At 44.3% G+C, this 12,723-nt stretch overlaps 1 protein-coding gene across 10 annotated transcripts in view; it reads right to left on the reverse strand.

The window, feature by feature from the left end:
- Positions 1-12,723, reverse strand: part of Tln2 (talin 2) — a 433,269-nt gene that overhangs the window by 143,991 nt on the left and 276,555 nt on the right. For all 10 annotated transcript variants that reach the window (XM_004628856.2, XM_023712443.1, XM_023712434.1 and 7 more), the window contains 2 exons: positions 12,254-12,317; positions 11,184-11,288 (listed from right to left, as the gene is read on the reverse strand). In XM_004628856.2, the coding sequence (XP_004628913.1) occupies positions 11,184-11,288; positions 12,254-12,317 (169 nt within the window). The remainder of the gene's footprint in view (positions 1-11,183; positions 11,289-12,253; positions 12,318-12,723) is intronic.

The following is a 12,723-nucleotide window of genomic DNA, read 5'->3' on the forward strand; positions in this document are numbered from 1 at the left end:
AAGACGAAGTGAATTCCAAACGCTGCATCATCAACCTGGCCAAGTCGGAAACTAAAGAGGGTGACTCTGGAATCTAAGTAATTTTCAAAGAGCTAAGATTGCCAAATTATGATCTTCTTCACTGACAAAGTAATTGCTCATTTAAAATATATCTAAAATACATTTCCATTGGATTCATTTTTTGTATTTTTGTACACTTAGTGGTTCTTAAAGTAGTTTTCTTGATGTAATAATGCCTAGTGAAATTATCGATGCCTACCCTGTACTCATACCAAACCAATTCATGATAAATTAATAACTTAGGAAGAACATACAGGTGCATAGCATTTTTGAAATTCTTGTGTCAGAAGTGACTTTCTAGCAAAACAAGAAGGTACAGAGGAAGAGATTATAGCTTTGTCTCAAAATAAACATACTTTTATACAACTAAAGAAACAAAGAGTGATAGAGATGTAGACACACTGTCACAGAAAGGGGGACAAAAGGACAGAGAGAAGATGTAAGAAATCTCATTGTAAGTAAAATCAAAAGGCAAATGACTTGAGAACAAATATTCACAAGAAAGTAACAGTACAAGACTATGTATATGACCTATAACTGTTCTCCTAATCAACAGAAATAACTGGAAGAATACATATAGAAAATGTTTTTATTGGCTTTCCATATGCTGAAGACTCAAATTAGACCCACGTCTATCATGATGCACTAAACTAAAACAGAAATGACCAAAGATCTAAATATTAAAACAGAAACATTACATCTACTGGAGGAGAAAGAGGTAGAAATCTTGAAGCCACAGAGACAGGCAAACAGTGCATGAACAAAAACCAAATTGCACTGGTCATTTGAGAAATACGAATCAAAACAACACTGAGATTCCATCTCATGCCAGACTGGTTATCATCAAGAAGTCAACCAATAACAAATGCTGGAAGGGCTGAGGGGAATAAGGAACTCTTCTCCACTGACTGTAGACTAGCATAACCACTGCGGAAACTGGTGCGGAAATTCCTCAAAAAACTAGGATTAGAGCACCCATCCAGCCCAGCTATTACCCTGCTGGGTATTTTTCCAGAAGAACTGAAAATATCACATCATAGCGAGTGATATAGATGCACCCATGTTTATAGCAGCACAATTTGTCACAGCTAAGTCTTGGAAAGAACCCAGATGCCCATCAACTGAGGAATGGATAAAGAAGGTATTGTATTTTTATACAATGGAGTATAACTCAGCTATAAAGAAAAATAAACTTGAGACCTTTATAGACAAATGGATGCAACTAGAGACTATACTTATTAGTGAAATAAATCAGACCCACACATATAAACATCATATTGTCTTCCTTAGTGCAAGACCCTGAAAGAGTAAATAAAATATGAGAAGTACAATAGATATTGTAAAAGGGAAAAAATTGCTCAAAAGGAAGGAACAACTGGGATAAAGGAAACAAGGAAGGAAGGAAGGAAGGAAGGAAGGAAGGAAGGAAGGAAGGAAGGAAGGAAAGAAAACATGAATATACACAGGATAGCTGGAACAATTGTACTTCTGATTTCTACTGATCCATTGAAAGGAATAGTTGATGCCTAAATTTATTTTTCTTTTTTTTTTTTTAACCAATTTTGCATTCTTACATCTGGTAACCTGAACAACTAATCTGAAGATAACAATATGGAATACAGCAACCATAGTTGAACACCAATCATCTTGTTTAGTAAAATTCTCTATCGTTTCTAACTTTTTAATTACTTTTTATTCTCTTTTAAAAGAAATAAAAAAGAAAATATTTTCAAAATAATAAGTTGAAAGTAAGGGCCATCAAGATAGCTCAGTGGTCTAAAGTGCAAGCTTAGGCAGGTGCAGGGGATGGTGGTTCGATGCCCGGCACCATATGCCACGCCAGCCCTGCCCTCTGGGCAGGCTGAGCCAACCAAAAAAAAAAAAAAGAAAGAAAGTAAATGAAATTTCATTTATGTCAAGTAACAGTTTAAAAAAATTCTCAGAATTGAAGATTTGAAGGTAGGTGATTACTGATGGAAATTTCCAACAGCAAAAGCTGTGTCAATACTTATCCGAAGCCTTAAAAATATTCCTACACTGGCCATAAAGAGACCAAAGCAGAGTTTACAATAGTGGAAAACTAGAAATGATCAAGATATCAGTACTGTAATAACCTCAGTGAAACAAAAATTTAGACGTTTACATATAGTACATGAAACTGGTGGCAATGATCATCTCATGATTTGTGCCTGTGCTTTTCCTTTCGTAAAAAACAAAATTTCACTTAACGTACGTGTATTTTTAGCACTGGCACGGGGAAGCGCTTGCAAGCACTATTTGTGGAAACCCAGCGATGCCCAAGCTGCGGATGTGAGAGGAAAACTCGAGCACGCTCTCACCAAGGAAGCACGCATGCCCGGGTCCGTGTGTCCGCGTCCAGCACGGGGCACGGCACTACCCAAAGGGCTGGAGCTCCCCAGCAGTGCCCAGGAATTTTCCAAGCATCTCTGAAAGAGTGGTGCCATCTCTGTTTTCATTCTCCAGATGAAGAGACTGAATCTGACTGAGGTTGACAGGAACAAGTGCTAAGCCACAAACTGACCACAAATCTGAGCAGCTCGAAACCACAACTAGCTTCAAAGCAGACTGCACCATGACGCGCTATGGCGCTGAAGGAAGTAGAGAAGCCACGAAAGCCAACCCAGCACCTCTCCGTGGACATCTGATGACCACGCCAAGCGATAGCCACAGCTCTTCTTTGGCCTCCTCACAGGGAGACACAGTGGTACAAGGACCAGGAGGTGACCACGCCACTCTACCAGCCTCAAGTCTCTAGGACACACTAAGAGGAGTCTGAGCCTTTTTACAAAGAAGTTCCACAGGGAGTAGAGCCAGCGCAGGGCAGGCGACACCAGTCAGTGGTTAAGAGCTGTGGGCGGTGAAGCTGTCACGTGGGGTAGGTGCGGGCCCAGCTGCTGGGACAGGCATGGCCTCAGAGGTGAAATTCGGGAAGCAGCTGCCGTCATCCGTTCCCATCTGCACTTCTCCCCAGAGAGGGGCTCTGCGACGCAGGAATTAAGAATCCTGACTGACAGTGTCGGGCCCTCTGTCGGGATCATTCCAGCCACAGAAACGGAGCAGCTTAAGGAGTGCACACACCACCAACAGGTCATGACCAGGAGGAGAACACAGGGAAGGCAGAAGCGCTGAAACTGGCAACAGAGACTTCTGCCCAGGGATCGAATTCTATCAGCGTTCGTGCACAAAGCACAGAGTAGCTGGAGAACACGAAAACAGCAGACGGCTGCGATCCAGCCAGTGCTGCACTGCTGCTCCTGGTGTAGGGACTTGCCTCGGATCCGAGTGGCAGGGACGCCGGGAGAGGGACAGCAGATAATTAGGCTCTCTCTTCCTTTTTGTGCCTCAGATCTCAGACGCCTCACACCGCTCCCTTCCAGCTGTCAACTACACAGATCAGCATCTCTTATCTTGAGGAGAGCGGGCAGGCGAAGGCAAGCTCCAGGGAGCGGACAGGCACCCACGCACACCACAGCTGGGGTTTTCTTTGGACAGTCACTTAGAAGCAGAGAGAGAGAGAGAGAGAGAGAGAGAGAGAGACAGACAGACAGACAGACAGACAGACAGACAGAGACAAACAGACACAGACACAGAGACAGACACAGAGAGGCAGGAACAGAGAGAGAGAGAGACAGAAAGAGAGGACTGTAGCAGAACTGTAGAAGTGGCTGGTTGCTTAAGATCAAAACCAGGGTTAAAGACTCTGTTTACTAGTCCTTTGTGTCCCTAAACATGGATGTTAACATTCTGGGCTGCACTCAGGATGCTGCGATGCTCCACAGGCTGTCCTCTGTGAGACTCCAGCGGCTCAGGATGGGAGACTCCCTCCCTGGTAGCCTACCGTGAGGCTTTGGCTACGACTGCAGGGAAATTTCGAAGGCCAACACGGAAGGGAAAATGGTCACGCGTGGGTTATACTTTCTGAAGGGCACGAGATTCTACGTAGGTTAAGGGAAGTGCCGGATCCGTGCTTATCAGGTTTTGCTTAGCAGATCTTGGCGAAACGTAAATGCTAATCAGCGCAGTATAGACGTCTGTGGCTCCCTTTTGCCGGGAGCTTACGCGAGACAGCTCTCCACGGTACAGTAGTACCTTGGTGCAGGAACATAATCTGTACCGCAGTCTTGGAAAAGACGACCACATCTGTCGCGTTCCTGAAGGCAAGATGGACACGGTCATGGTGGTCGCCTGAGGCAGCGTATGGAGAGGAAAACAAACTTCTGCCAAATGCTTCTGTTTGTGAACCAAACTGTTCTCAAATAAACACCTTCATGAACAAAAAGCATTTCTTCCTGAAATCGCATAAAAAGCCTCCGCTTTATAGATGAGCAAAGAGAAGGAAAGTAAGGTACTCATCAAAGGTGGAATTACTATCTGGCAAAGCCAGGATCCAAACTCAGGTCTTTCTTTCATACTTCTTAGACAATGAGAATGCTGTCATCTAATCCTATTCCATGTGGACTCATTACAAGATTTATAAAAAATTTCTACATCAAGGCGGGTAACTACAGTTCATCACAAATCCAATTTAGTGGCCTTTCTGTGACTTGACAGCTAAGAATGAATTCTCCACTTCTAAATTAAAAAAAAAATCAAAATGAGAGAACAATATTTGTGATACAGGATTCAAATCTCATTGTCCATAAATGAATTATTACGAAAGCGTAAGCATGTCCGATCGTTTGCATGTGGCCCACGATGCTTTTGGACTGCAGGAAAGCTGAGGACATGGTCAGCAGAGGCTGAGGTGTCTACGACCTGCACGCTCGCTGCAAGAACCTACCACTCCGCGGGTCTACAGCACACATGCGCAAATCCGTTTGAAAGTTACAGGGCTAACGGCGGATGGTTTCGCAGATGTGGGAAGCCGGAAGTTGATCAAATTCCCTTTCATGCTGGGTACTGCACTTGTTCACATACAGTAGCTCACTTAACCTTCCAGCTCAATTTTCTGATGAAGAAACCATGATTTAGACATATCCTCGGAGGTCACAGAAGCGCCTCCTCTTTCTCACACAGGTGTACGATGCCTTCTTGGGCAGCAGGCTACACTTCCCCTCCCCCACTTCCTGTTACAACAGCATAAAAATGGGTATCAGGGCATAGTGATCACAGACACGGAAGCAGGCACTACAGAACATTCCCAAGTCCTCCCAAAATATCGATGACTAATTTCAGGGCTGTGTGGTAAGGTTAGCTGTGTTTAATATCAGTACTTGTTTAGTAAATTATAATGTATGTGTTTATTTAACTAAGAGCTTCCAATAGAATTGGCAAAATTCATGCAGGAAAACCTAGAACAGTTACTTCTAATTTATTTCCTGAATTATGCCAATAAGTCTCCTTTACAATTTAGTCATATGTTCACTATGAGGTCAAAGGAATCTGGGTTTTGTGCATACAGGGTTTTTTGGGAGAGTCCTATTCTGCATACTTTTTTTTTTTTTATTATATCCTCTGACTGGTTTAGGCGATTTTTTTCAAACATACACCAAGGACTTAGTTTGTATGATTGCATATGTCTAAGCGATTTAGTCAGCCAGTTTACTGAAGCTGGCAGTGTATCTAAACAGGGCAATGATTTTGTGCGTATTATTGTAACACCTACAGGGTGTGTATGCTGGAAGTTACAAAATGATGGTTAAAAAAATCAAGGAGGATCTAATCTCTCTGCTCATGGATAGAAACACTTATAAAAAATGAATTTTCTCCAAATTGATTTATAAAATGTAATGCAATTCTTATCAAAATCCCCACAAGGTGTTTTTTTGTTTGTTTGTTTGTTTTAAATAGACAAGAACAAGCATTTTTTCCAATGTGTATATGGAAGGAAAGGACCTCAAAATAGATAAAGCAACTTTTTTTTTTTTTTTTTTTTTTAAAATGTATTTAGTACAGGGTCTCACTACATAGATGGGACTTGTAGTGATTCTCCTGTTTTCAGCCTCCTAAGCACTGGAATAAGGGCTGCCTCAGTGTGCCCCGGGGACGGGGCCGCTGTAGCACTCCAGGGATCAAACCCCAGGCACTGCGCTCTGCCTAAGCTGGCGCTTTAGTGCACTGAGCTATCTGGCCGGCCCTGCAGCAATTGAAGAACAAGGTGGAGAAACTCACTGTAGCTTGTGTTTTAGTCCACAGCTGCAGTGATCACCTCGGCATAGCATGCGGTGAGGCAGAGACGGATCAAGGAACAGAACAGGGAGCCTGGAGCTAGCCTCCTCCGGAGGAAGAGCTGTGACAAGGGTTCATAGGAAATTCAGACGGACAGCTCAATCCACACAGGACATTGGAACGGGGGACCCCCACAGGCTGAGTAAAGAGTACCACTCAAAATGGGTCAAAGATCAAATTTGTAAAACTATGAAAAACTGAGAAGAAAATGTAGGGGAAATTCTTCAGAACTTAGGGTTAAATGATTTTTAGAAATTAAAACAAGATCCACACAAGGAAAACTTGACAAATTATAACACCTGCATTAAAATGAAGAATTTTTCCTTGGCAAAACAACTTCATTAAAAGGATGAAAAGGCCAGCTACAGGTTGGGGGAAAATACTGACAAATCATGTATTTAACAAGGGTTTGGACCTAGAATAAAAAAAAATACCAAAACCCAACTGAAAAAACAAAAAAACTCTACACAATCTAATAGGCCAAAGACATGGACATTTCACTGGAGAGGATAGACAGAGCACCCAGGTGAAAAGATGCTGTGAAGTCAAGGGCCATCAGAGAAACACGAACAAGGCACAAGGAGGTGTCGCGGCCCACCACTGAATGGCTAGGAAGAAGAAATGGTAACACAGAAGAGTGGGAGAGAGGCGAAGACGCTGGACAGTCCACGTGCCACTAGGAAAACAATAATTAAATACTAGTAAAATTTACTTAACACTAAGTAAAATAATAGCTATCTGGGAAACAGCTTAGTGGTTTCTTACAAAGGTAAACATGTACCTACCAAGTGCAGTCCTGGGCATTTATCCCAGAAAAATGATCATTTAGGTCCACACAAAAGTCGACGTGGGAACTTTCGTAGCACCTTAGTCACAATAACACCAAACTAGAAATGACCTAGACGTCCTTCAATGAATGGTTAAATGAACCACGGCCTGCCCTGGGCCATGGGGTATCACTCAGCAAAAATGATGAACCACTGAGGGAGGGTGAGGAATTACACAGAATGGGGGGAAAAAAATCAGGGCCGGCCAAATAGCTCCGCGGATTAAAGTATGCCAGGGGTTCGATCCCTGGGCCTGCCGTGCCAGACCTGCCCCCGGGGGTGCGCTGAAATGGTGATTGAGACTGGGCGTGGTGGCGTGCGCCTGTAATCCCACCTCTTGGGAGGCTATAAACAGGAGAATCACTATGAGTCTGATCTAGTAGTCAGACCCTGAACACCTTGTAGACGCTTCCCTAAAATACAGAAAAAAAAAAATCGATCTTGAAACATTACCTACCGAATTATTTCATTTATATAATATTGTCAAAACAACAAAATTAGAGAGACGAACAACAGACTTGCGGTTCCCAGGAATGGGGGCAGGGTACTGGGGAGGGAGGTGAGACGCAGGAGCTCTGTCTGGCTGTAAGGGGGACGCAGGGAGCACCATGGTGAAGGGAATAGTTCTGTGTCGGGGTTATACAAATCTATACCCCACACAAGTGAGTACAAGCGGATTGCAAGCCCCGAGTGCATTCTGGGAGCTCTACTAATGTTGATTTTCTAATTGTGAGATTGCACGACAGTTTCTGCTGGGGAAACTGGAAATACCTGAGGCCCTTCTGCATTTTTCAAACAACTTCTCTCAGCCCTAACTCAAATACAATACAATTCACCCATTTAAAATGCAGCATGCAATGGATTTCAATGGGTGTACAGCTACTACCAGTATTTAATTCTGGGACATTTTCATCACATTAAAAATAGCTCCTATACCCTTTAGTCATCAATACCTGTCCTCTCCATCACGCCGTACCTCGGAGCACTTGCTAACCTACTCTACAGATCTGCCCGGTGAGGACACAGCACGGAACTGGGATGGTACAGCGTCCTCCGGCACCTTGCACTGTTTCCAGGGCTCATCTATGTTGCAGAGAGACCACTATGTACTCGGCCCTTCTGATGACTAGTGCTGCTCTGGAAGGCTATTTATCCTCTCATCTCCTCACAGACAGTCATGCTATTTTTACAATTTAGCTAAAGTCTATTACAAGCATACATCTTCAAAATTTTCGACTTTCTTTCACATAAAAACCTATGAATGAAATTCTACCTATCTGCATGCCTGAACAAGCGATGTGCTGTTCTCTAAAAGGCCACAGCTTTACCTTCCCGTCAGCCATGTGCAAACGTTTCAGTTGCTCCACATCCTCCACAGTACTCACTCCTGCCCAGCATTTCCATTCTGTGTCATTCCACAACTTCCTATGTCTGTATTACTGTTTCAAAGAAGGCAGTCTGACTATGGATCGGCGTACCTCGTAAGATCAACTATCACATATCGCTTCTCGGCCTTTTGGCTAAGATCAAGTGTGTGAAGATCAACTATCACACCAGTGAGTAATTCTGTTCCTTCTTTCTGAAAGCAGCTGTCTTGCTTTTATTTTGCTATCACAAGTGGGGCTCCTGGGATGTCCAAGACCACACGAAGGTGGAAAGACACGGGCCACACTGTTCTGACCCCAAGTTCTCTCTGGCACTTTTTGGTTCAGCATGATACTGACAGTAGGTTTCAAACTGACACTCTACCACGATGAGCAAATACGCCTCTATTCTAGCATCTTACAGCAATCTTTCTAAGATGTTGAGTTTCATCAGCATCTTTATATAAAGCGATCAGCTGATGCCATCTCATTAAACCGACTGATGTGATTTTCAAGGTTCATTAACCCACAACATTGAATCATTTCTGAATTCTCAGTTGCACCTCTTCTAAAACAATGCAAACTATAGTCAAATACATTTATTAGAGAAATTATAAGGTGGCATAATAGATGGGATCATCAACCAAAAAAGAAATTAAGATGAACAACACGGCATTAACACTGGAGAAAATGACAATAATATTACTATGGAACCATACATAATATATAAAATAAATTATATCTATAATACATATGTAATAAAATACATTGTATATTTCTTATGCATGCAATTATATATAATTTCACATTAATTTACATAAACAAAAATTATAAGTGTCACCTACTTTGTTGACTCCCCTCTTCAAAGATGTAATTTAAAGAAAAAGAGGAGGCAAGAGGGATGGAACGTCAAAGAAAAACATGAAAGAAGAAAAGGAAAAGGAAGGAAAGAAATTTTTATCAGTTCGCTCATTTTCCTTAAATAAGCTCATGAAAGCAGATCTGACCCAACGTGTAAGAGCCTGGATGGCCGGAGGCGCAGCACCGTCCCCCGGTGATCCTCCTGGCCACCCACAGATTCTCTGCAGGTGCTCACGAGTCTTTCAAAACAAGTTTATGTTCTCTTCAAGTCGCTGTTCAATTTTGACAAGGCTTTCCGTATGTTCTCATCCTCACTTTGGCCACCTGCGTGGGTGAGGCCCGACACTTCTTAGCACGTCAGTGGAAACCAACTCTACGTAAGGAGCACTGTTAGTGGACGATGAGGACAGCTGCGCATCAGAGAAGAACCTCATGCTCGAAGAACTGCAGAAAGACTCACGAAAACAGGTGGAAGCTGAGGACATCATAGAAAGGCCTTAATCTTTGTGCCCGTGAGGTCCTGGAACTCAGCGGTTATTGGTCACCCTTCAGCGACACGAAGGGACAGCTCCCTTCCTACACGGGCAGATCCAGGTGGCAGCGGGAGACGAGGGAGGTGTCACCTCTCCAGTGGGTCACTCCAGGTGAGGCAGCGCAGCATGGCTGCTGCGTGGAACATTCCGTCAGTCACACAGCTGAGTCCATCTTGGACCTGAGCCAGAGGATGTCTTGGGTTCTCCCCCACCCCTCCATAAACAGGAAGTGGAAGCAGCAGCTCCATTTCATTCAGAGATCGCTGGTATAAAACTGTGCACTTAACATTATTTTTATTGGTGACACTGTTGCATGAAGTCAGTGTTAACTAGACAGCAATGCAGTGTTGTTCAAAATTCCAATTAAAGTTTAAAACGTTCACTGAGCGCAGAAGTTTCTTAAAAACAAAGTGATTGGCACGGGCTGCCTTCCCTGGGAAGCGCCCCGGGGTTTCTGGGGTACGCCTGGAAGCTGGTCTGGCTGGTGTAATTAATGCGTGTGACGTGTGTGCCACTGTGAAGTGTGACATCTTGATTCTTCCTCCAAAAGGAAGCGAGACGCTTGCTCCAGTGTGGAATGGGATTAAGAGAAACAGCCAGGGCCCGGGCGCTGCCTTCCCGCCCCAGCCCTCCACAGCACTACAGTGCGCTCGCTTCCATCCCTACTCGCCGTGAGCACTACAGGAGAGCCCAGAGCACTCTGCGTGGCCAGAGGCCAGAGCAGAAGGCCTCAAGCCACCATGAAAGCAAGAAGGAATCAGCCAGAACTAACAGCTGCATAACGAAAATCAGGGCTAAGGTCAGGACAAGCAAAGCACGCTGGAAGCCAAGGGGCAAAGCAGTCAGACAACCGCAAAAGACCCCCAGCGAGCGCCCACATAAGCACATCCACAAGGTGAAGTTCAAAGGCACACGTCTGTACTTCTAGAAGCTAGACACACAATTCTCATGAAAACAGGTATGAAGGTCACCAAAATCCTGCAACCTGTGTGTCTCAGGGGACACAAATTATGATACTGGTGACATCAGTTTGGTTTGGCCTGCAGTGGCCAACAACCTTTACTTAGTCCACAGAATCTGGATGCCCCTGAGGAGGACACCATCAGGGGACATCAAAATATGCAGTCCGCTTCTCCTTCATGACTGTGTAGCAGCCACAGTGATGCAAGCCCAGACATAGCTGCCCAGAGGCCCATGGACCCAGCTGGGCTCGCGCATCTCCAGGCCGCAGTGCAATGTGGGTTATGACTGGGCCCTGAAGTGCCCATGCCAAGCTGTATGCATGACAAACCAGTTTATGGCAGAAGTGGGCAGCATAAGTAACACCATCCCCACCCTGCCCAACTCACCTTGACTAGGAAAAAGGACACGCCGTACGTCCGCAGGGACCGGGCCAGCTTCACGTACTGGACCTTGGCTTCTATTTCGCTCATCTCTCCACAGTTCTTGTGCTCCTACAAAAGGGACCACAACAGGGCCTGTTATTTCAACTCTGCCAGCAGGGGGACCTGGGGGAGAGGTGGTGACTGCAGGGCAGTGCCCAGGAGCTACAGAGGACAGTAAGTGATACTCGTGCCTGAAATTTCTCTGGGACACAGTCATCTGTTGAGTGAGGAACCCAGAAGGAGAAAGCTCCAGTGCGTGGCTTTCAAATTAGAGCTATAATGCAGGCAGTCTATGGATTTCACAACCAAGAGTGACAGTTCCCCACATGTGAAAGGTGGCACAACAGGGACGACAACAATGGCAATCGGATTTTCAAAGGACTCCATGTGCCAAAAGTTCAGAACTCACACTTCAAATAAAACATGGAAAAGTGCTCTTCTGTGGAGCGCTATCCTTCTAACATCTGCTCAAAATGCAACTCTTCCAAGTAGCAAATATATCGGATACAACAGTGTTTTGTAACACATGCAATTTATATTTTCATTCTTCTATCTCCAGACCAAAGGCTTTGACCTCCTGGACTTACTAGCGTGTTTCATAGTAAAGCTGATGACACTGCCCCTTTTCTAATCACTGGCTGAGATGGATTAAGTCTCTGATTTTTAAAAAGCCCTGAGCTGACTCCCCCATTTTAGCTTCAAAAAAGCAATCTCAGGAATCGAGAGCTCTGTGTGGCTTCTCCCCCAGTGTGGTCTCACGGTCTAGCGCCTTGTTTCATGAGACCAGGAGAAGGCTCTGAAATGAAACGTATGCACGCTTTTCTCAGAAGGGCTAAGTAACCTTTAGCGAGGAAATACGGATTAAGATAATAAATCTGTCCAAAGTGAAACTGCCGGCTTCTCTACTCGATTCCCCTGCCATTTCTTATAGAAGGACACACGCACAGGCGCAAGGCCCTCCGTGCACAGGTCCTCGGGTTAGTGAACGAGGACAGGGAGTGGGCAGAGGAACAAATGTCTACACATTTCAGTACCTGAAATATTCTCTTCTCAGCTCCTCTCTGCTTGATGTATTCTTTGGGCAGGAATTCCTTTAGACTGAGAAAGAGAGCGAGTGAGAAAAAGGTAGGCATTCATCATGTTCTCTGATGAGAAGCAAAGAAAAGAGACTGTTAATAAAACCCACAGTGAAGTCACGGACACTTCCAATATTTTATGGGGCAATTAATAACAGGCTCTGATGTCCTGCAATGCACTTCTGTGCGGACACATTAAAATCAGGCAGATGTGAAAAATGCAAAACCAACATGTGTAAAAGAAGAATTTCTAGGCTACACCATAGTGAAGACAGGCCTAAGAGGGTGCGGCACGTTATGCTTCCTAAGAAAGGAGGGAACAGGTCTTTAAAACAAGTATTTTTTATTTTCTACATGGTTTTTACAAAGTACTAAGGGGAGAAATCCTGTAGTGATGACAATGGTTCTCCATTGGAAGAACAGGAAAA

The sequence above is a fragment of the Octodon degus genome, unplaced genomic scaffold (assembly GCF_000260255.1).
Source record: "Octodon degus isolate 3935 unplaced genomic scaffold, OctDeg1.0 scaffold00026, whole genome shotgun sequence".
In the NCBI taxonomy this organism is placed as follows: Eukaryota; Metazoa; Chordata; class Mammalia; order Rodentia; family Octodontidae; genus Octodon; species Octodon degus.